The 7,341-nt window shown below is 37.0% G+C and overlaps 1 protein-coding gene across 1 annotated transcript; it reads right to left on the reverse strand.

Moving 5' to 3' along the window:
• Nucleotides 1-288: 288 nt before the first annotated feature.
• Nucleotides 289-6,928, reverse strand: FABP2 (fatty acid binding protein 2). The gene is given in 4 exon segments (XM_071753517.1): nt 289-1,584; nt 1,586-1,637; nt 2,255-2,425; nt 3,086-6,928. Coding segments are annotated over 4 exon segments (354 nt in total). The 5' UTR covers nt 3,153-6,928; the 3' UTR covers nt 289-1,520.
• Between the last annotated feature and the right edge of the window lie 413 nt (nt 6,929-7,341).

The raw sequence follows: 7,341 nt of genomic DNA on the forward strand, positions 1-7,341 counted from the left end.
CTACGAAACTACAGGCTTGAGAGAGGATTCAGTTATCAAAACCAAAACCAAACAAAAACCAATCAAACAAAAAAAAACCACCAGGAAAAAAATTTGTTGTGCTTTTTAAATTTGTTTATTTATTTTTATTCTTTTATGGACACTAAAGAGTCATTCAAGGAGAGACAAGAGAAAAGGAGAGTAAATTTTAAGTTTTTGTATTAAAAACCCAGTAAAATAGTAATGTAAATGTACTCATTCAGAAGTGATTCTTGAAACTGGACCTATAACAGCATGTGAGTATGTGCACCATCATCAGGGATTTTTGTGATGAAGTGCTGCGGGATTTGTCAGATATGGCTGAAGTCATAATTTGGTTCTGAGCTCAGGGCTTAAACAGTTTATGTAAGACAAACCAGTAAATATAAGGAAGTAGCCTGTGTTTTCAGCAGAGCTAAATAGTTGCAGCTGAGGAGGTGTGAGGGCTTAAAAGAAGATATGTAGAAATACGTTGGGTTTGCATTGTTTTTTGTTATGGGTGAAGTATTTAACCCCTTTTGAAGATTCTTTTAGCTTCAACTCCTTTGCATATGTAGGTCTGCTAAGAAATTAAGAAGGAAAAACAGTGGCTGCTATTACAAAGTATCACAGAATAGTTGTGGCTGGAAAGGACCTCTTGAGATCACCTAGTCCAACCATACACACACTCAACTAGCAAACAAACAAACGAACACACAGCAAACCCTCTACTATCTCAGCCACTAGAGCATGAATTTCTCTGTTTCATTTCACAGATGCTACAGAGAGATGGTCGTGTTTTAAGTAATTGTGATTACAGGCTGTGTGGGGACAACCAGCCCTTGTGCAGGCTCTGAGGAATGTAAAGAAAGTGGCCTGTTTTCAGTGAGCATAAATACTCTTTGCAAACATTTGAACCACTACAAGGCAGCGTTTCCTAGCTTCAGGAAAAACTCAGAGGTGAAATGCCATATTTCCAATACCACTAAGATGTAAGTTTCTTCTATGTGACTTGCTTTTATTACAATTGTAAAGAAGCACTGAAGGGTTGAGTTCTGTGGTTTTGATATCTCAAATCTCACACCTGTCCATAACATTGGGGTGTTTTTACTTAATTATTCTTCTAAGAAGCTTGTGATTTGCTAGCAGAAAGGGTCTTAAAAGTGTTACAGTTCAGTTTCTGGCCTCACTGCAGATCTGTGAAACATTTCCCTTTTGTCTGAAGCTTAGCTGTCTAAGCCATCATCCTCTGCCCCAGCCCCAAACTTAGTTTTAAACAGGCATTTATCAGCCACTGACAGCATTATTCTGTAGTAATCTTCTGTGGTAAGGATTTTATGAGGCAGACTTCACTTGGTAAAAAGCCTTCAGTCAAAACACATCTATATATAGGTTAATTTACTTGAAATTTTTAACTTAAGATAAATGAAGCTATTCGGCTTCAAGAAAATAGTTTCTTTTTCAAAACACTTTTTAAATTTTTTTCAGTTCATTATAATGTAAAGTTGAATGTAAGTGACTGCTTAACTCACCTGAACAAGTTCATCACCTAGGATTTCTCTGTATGCTGTGAGTGCTTTTACATTGTTTTCTAGTATTTTTCCCCACAAGTTTATTTCCTTCTATATTCCAAGAACCATATAATGGGAAAACCAAAAAAACAAAAAAAACAACTCCCAAATAATTTGCTATAGATATTACACTGATTTGATTTAAAGACTGCAGGAATGCTTAAAAGTAAGAAGATAAATAGTGTAATAATGCTTTTTTTTTTTTCCCCACATTGATGGAAAAGCCTTAAAATGAAAGTTCAGTCAACCCACTGTTTTTTTTAATCCAAAATAGTCCAGCCACTTTGTTGGTTTTGGTTTATTTTTTTTTTTTTACTGCTCAATACACCTTGTTTAAATTGCATCAGCTGAGAAAAAGTAATTTCTTATATATAAATGCCCACTTGGGACTCTAGGTGGTATATTTGAGTATTTTAAGAAGTAAAATTGCAATCACCTGGATTTCATTATGTGAAAATTGCTACATAATCTGCTTTTTGGGCTCTCTATCGAACCCTGGGTTTAATGATACAGTATTGAACCATTAACACTTAAGACTACCTTGTGGTTTTACTTATGAGCTGCAAGGATTCCTGAAAAATCACACTTTAAATTAAAATCTAGGAAGACAAATCAGTCATCTCAAAACTGTACATCATGAATTTATCATATGCTAAATATATACTTTTCTACAAAGTATCTTACAGTAAGTTCAGTCCCATCATCTAGATTGTAGTCAAAATTGACTCCTAGAATGAATACAATTTCTGTGGCATGGAAGTTGCTTGATTCTTTGACAGTAAATTTGCTCCCATCTTGCTGAAAATTGATCTTCATATTACCATGGATTCCTAGCTTTCTTTTCATCTTGTTAACACATAGAAAAATCAATTAATATCAATCAGAAACCCCCCAAAACCTAGATCATGGTATTTATGTCTCTTTAGTGACTTTTATGTGGTCAAATGAGTTTATTCCAGCATTTTGAGATGAATTTTTTTTATTATTCAATTTGTACTGAGGACGCATTCATCAGTACAGGTATAATACAAACCACTATCTGACTCAAATGGTTATGGTTATATTCATATAACACACAACTTGAACAAACTTTGACTACCAGGTTGTTAAAATTACCTGAATCATGTGTTTCTGTAAGACTGAAGAATGGTTATTTCCTCCCTGTGCAAATTTAAACTGGTTTCATGTTATCAAAGTAATATTCTTGCTATAGAATTCTACTTAAAGTTCATTCAAATTCTCCGAGCTTTTTCCTCAAATTGTAGACTTAGTGATTCTTTTCTCTGTGGAAATAAATCTACTGGAATTAGTTAAGTTGCTAAAGATTAACAAAATATAATTAAAATCAGAACAGTGAGTGTCTTTCTTCTGTGGAGTCTTCTGAAAATAAATGCAGTACTCTACACAAGGGCAGAGCAGCACACAGCAAGCTAGAAAGTAGTTCACAGACATCTGGAATTTGTATCCAGCCATAATGGTATTATTCTTGTACAAGGCATTGAAAAAGTAAGACTTACCCATGGCCTTCATGAATTTTTCATAGTTTTCGCTTCTGTCTATTTTCCAAGTACCATCAAATGACATGTTTCTGTCTGTAGGAGGGCTGTTCTGAAGTAACAGATCTTAGCAAAGAATTTATGTACTGGCTTATCTTTAAAGCAAGTTACAGGATGGTGCAGATGACTTAAGCTCAACAGATGCACTGATTGTTAAAGGGAGAAGTTTACCATAGTTTAATCAAATTTCTAATCATGACCACACTGCTGCCAAATTTTTCCTGTATTTCCTCCAGTATCATTATTGTTTGTCTTAAAGGATTGTTAATCCGTTCATTTTATTCATCTTATGTGATTTGTAGTAAAAAAACCCAGCTATTTAGTGAAAGCAATAATTAGACTAAGAAAATTTCTTGACAATTTATATCTCCCTTGTATCTTCATGCTTGTGGAAGAGTCTTTATGCAATAGGAGGAAATATATTTACCCAACAAACCAATAATATGTCTGTTCACATGAGTGTCATCAGGTTTGCTATCTGTTAGCTTCAAAATGTAAATCCTGAATGGCAAATTGAATTTTGCTTATCACACATTGTGCTCTACTTAACAGATTTTAACACTATCTCATGTTACCATAATATTGTACATTTGTGGGTTGCAGCGTGAAACAAGAGGTTCTACTGAAGTGTAACTATAAATCTAGTACTTTGCTAGGAATACCAGAATGGTGCGGCTTGGCACTCAAGTCAGGTTCATTTTGAAATCAGCAGTACCTGGCTAACACACTTAAGAGGAAAAATAGCTTGACAAGGATTTCTCACTTGATGAAAAGCAAAGAAAAAAGAATGTACATTGGTACTGTTGCAAGCGATGTAGGGAAAGGTGCCACACTTGCAGTCAAAACAGAGTGCTAGAAGCTGGCCATGTCTTAGAGTTAAAATTAACTTTTCCAGACCCTTTGGTCTTTTGAAAGATGGGATTTGGTGCCAGCTAGTCTGTTATAGTTGTGAATTCTTCCTGTGCCAACTACAGCTATTCAGTTCAAGAAGACTCTCCCAGCAGTAGCTTGCAGAGGTTGTCTCAGATCAGCCAACAGAGTTCCTTTTATGAGTGTTCTGTAATTAATTTCATTTGAAGTGAGCCACCTTCTCTTACCCAGCAGATGTTTCCAGCCTGCAGGGTTTGCCTAAACTGTGCAGAGAAGAAAGGGGAATGTGAAAAATCCAATTTGCCAAGTGAATGGTTACTAGTGCAGTACCCCGAGTATGGGGCATGCCAAACATGTTGGAGTAGTAACCTTGTGAGGCAGCATAGCCACAGCTGGGAGAGTAAGAACTTACAGCCATGTCCCTATATTAGATAACTCTTCTTTCCTCTTCCTACCTCTTATATTCCTGTGTTGCAAAGTGAAAAAGCCTGCCAGATGGAAAGCATTCAGGCTATTTATTCTTGTGCGGGTGAGGGAAGTACCTCAGAATATCTGCTTAATACCACCATTTAGGTCTCATTATTTAGTTTTTGCATGCAGTTGCTTCCCACAACACATTAAATACTACAGTAAAATTTGCAAAGAAGTAGGCATAATTATGGTGGAAAAGAATCATGCCTCTGTGTAAATATTAGAATTCTAGAATTACCACCTTTTGCAAAAGACAGAATTAAAATACTCCATTTCCCTCTGAACTAGGCCACTCTTAGGTATTGGCATGGCATTTGACTTCTGAAAATATATACATACTGTAATTGGAATGGGGTAAAAATCAGCTAAATATAAAATGGAGGATAAGTAGTTGTGTTAGCATGGTGCTGAGTCCAAACTTTCAAAAAGTGTTCTAGCCCATTCCCAGTGAATAATCCTGGATGCCCAACTTACCCTTCAGCAAGCTCAGAAAACGGTCAAAATGAGTTTCTACAAGAGTTAAATTATCTCTTTTTATTGCAATGGAATGTGTCCTGACCTTGGTAGTTACCATTGTCAAGCAATATTATTTATTCGGTATATATAGATAAACAAAAAATACATGATGTCTCATTATAGTTAATTTATTTTATTGTTGTGTAACAAAATCATTAACTCTCTTTACAGTCTTTTCAGAAGGTTTCTTTCTGTCAGTGATGTAGTGTGACTTTTGATACTGTTGTATTCAGTAGAAAACAGTAATTCACATTATTTCAGGCAAATATGAAATCTAAAAAATAGGCAATGTTTATTACTTAAGTAAAGGTTTTTTGTTTGTTTTTTAGATGTACTCTGTATTCTCTCCAAGAACTTGTTCATTAATTTTGTTTAAGAACTGCTGCGGTATCTGAAGTACTGTTTTTATATTTAAAATAACTTAGAGTAGTGACATTCTGACAGTTAAATATGAATTTCTACATCAAAGTTACTGCAGCAGTTTTCTGAACCATAAAAATGGGGGAGGTTGTTCTGGAGCAAGTCCTCAGCTAACAGGAAGAGTGCTCAGATGTGCTTTTCCAGTTATCTCACAACTTGCCTTTTCCACCTCATGATCCTTTGGTGTCTCTGAAATCAGGCTAATGAGCTGACTCAAAACCTTTTCACCATGGGAACAGTGAGTAGCTGGTTCCTGACTTTCACATCAAAGCTTGTTGCTCCATTTCTGTCACATTTTACCCTTCCTTAACATTGCTTCTTACTGCACCTGAATCCTTAGGGTTCTGCTCAGATCAACCCCAAAGATACGTCAGTGAAGGAAGAATATCCATAGGTGATCAATATTTATGAGTTTCATGGTGTCTCTACATTGGTGTAGTGCTGATAGCATGAAGAACTGTTCTTCTCTGAGGTCTCATGGAATGTCAGTGCTGGAACAAGCAGCTGTCTTTTTAATCTCTCATAACTTCCATGACTTAGGACTATTAATGCACTAAAAACCAACTTCAGTTTTCTTACATGTACTAGAATATTACAATATACACCTTATTCAGAGTTCTTTTGAATTCCTATAAAAGCTGTTTTTTCTTCTAAAATGAAATATAAAATGTTTTATTGATATATTTTTTAATACTGTAATATTCCACAACATTTTTGCTTCTTCTGTCTATCTCTTTCTTGTGTGATTTTCAAAACAACAGTTTTTGCTTAGTTGGTGCATTGAAAAACATGGGGTTTAGTATTGCTGTTCATATGAATGTAATGAAAGCTAAGGGTGTGAAGTCTTAACTTTGTGCCTTTGTTCAGAACACTGAGAGTAGACAAACTTATTAACTTTGGAGTTTGATCTTTAAGTGAGTAGATGAAAATAAATTATTAACTAATACAGTTATGCCAATCTCATTATGCCAGTCTGTGATAATCATATGAAGCTATCATCATCATGGCTTGGCTTCATGAACAAAGATTTAAGAAGGGCTCTCCCCACGCTTGCTGTGAGTGCGCTGATGGCTTAAAAGGCAAATGCAGGACAGGCAGTGCGGTTGCAGAAGGCACAGCAGAAAGTCTCCTTTGACAGTACTGGCAAGGCATGGTTCTTTCTGTGCTGTCTTTTCTCCTTGAGACTCATTCTATGTGTGTTCTCAAAGGAGGCAGCAGCGTTATGGATGGTGTCTCCATGTCTCCCAGTTGGAGGCCAGAGTGGAGCACTGATGGCAGTCAGTATGGCCAAAGCTGAGGGATTGTTTCAGGGAGTCCTTGTATCTCCTCTTTGGGGCTCCTCTGTTGTTGCAGCCAGTGGCAAGTTCACCACAGAGCACAATCTTAGGGAGGTGGTGATCCTCCATCCTGGAGACGTGCCCTGCCCAGCACAGCTGTGTCCTCAGTAGCATGGCCTCAACACTGGTGACCCCTGCCGGTTCAAGGACAGGAACATCGGTCATGCAGTCAGTCCAGTGGATGTCTAGGATTGTACAGAGGCACTGATAGAGGTGTTCAAGGAGTCACAGGTAGTGGCAGTAGTTGACCCATGATTCAGACTCATATAAAAGTGTAGTGGCTCTGTAGACACCAATCTTTGTACTTTTCTTCAGGTGTTTATTGCTCCAGACTCTTTTATGAAGTCTTCCAAATGTGCTGTATGCCTTTGCTAATCTGTTGTCTCTCATTGTAAATCTTGGTGTCTGAGGAAATAATGCATCCCAGATAGCTGAACTGCTGGACTGTCTTAAGCTCTGATTCGCCTATGGTGATGTGGGGATGATGGAAGTCTTCCTGTGATGCAGGCTGGTAGAGAACTTCTGTCTTCTTCAAGTTGACTTCTAGCCCAAAAAGATCTGCAGCCTCTGCAAAGCAGGATGTTAAGCACTGCAGAGCTGCTT

The sequence above is a fragment of the Heliangelus exortis genome, chromosome 10 (assembly GCF_036169615.1).
Source record: "Heliangelus exortis chromosome 10, bHelExo1.hap1, whole genome shotgun sequence".
Taxonomy (NCBI): Eukaryota; Metazoa; Chordata; class Aves; order Apodiformes; family Trochilidae; genus Heliangelus; species Heliangelus exortis.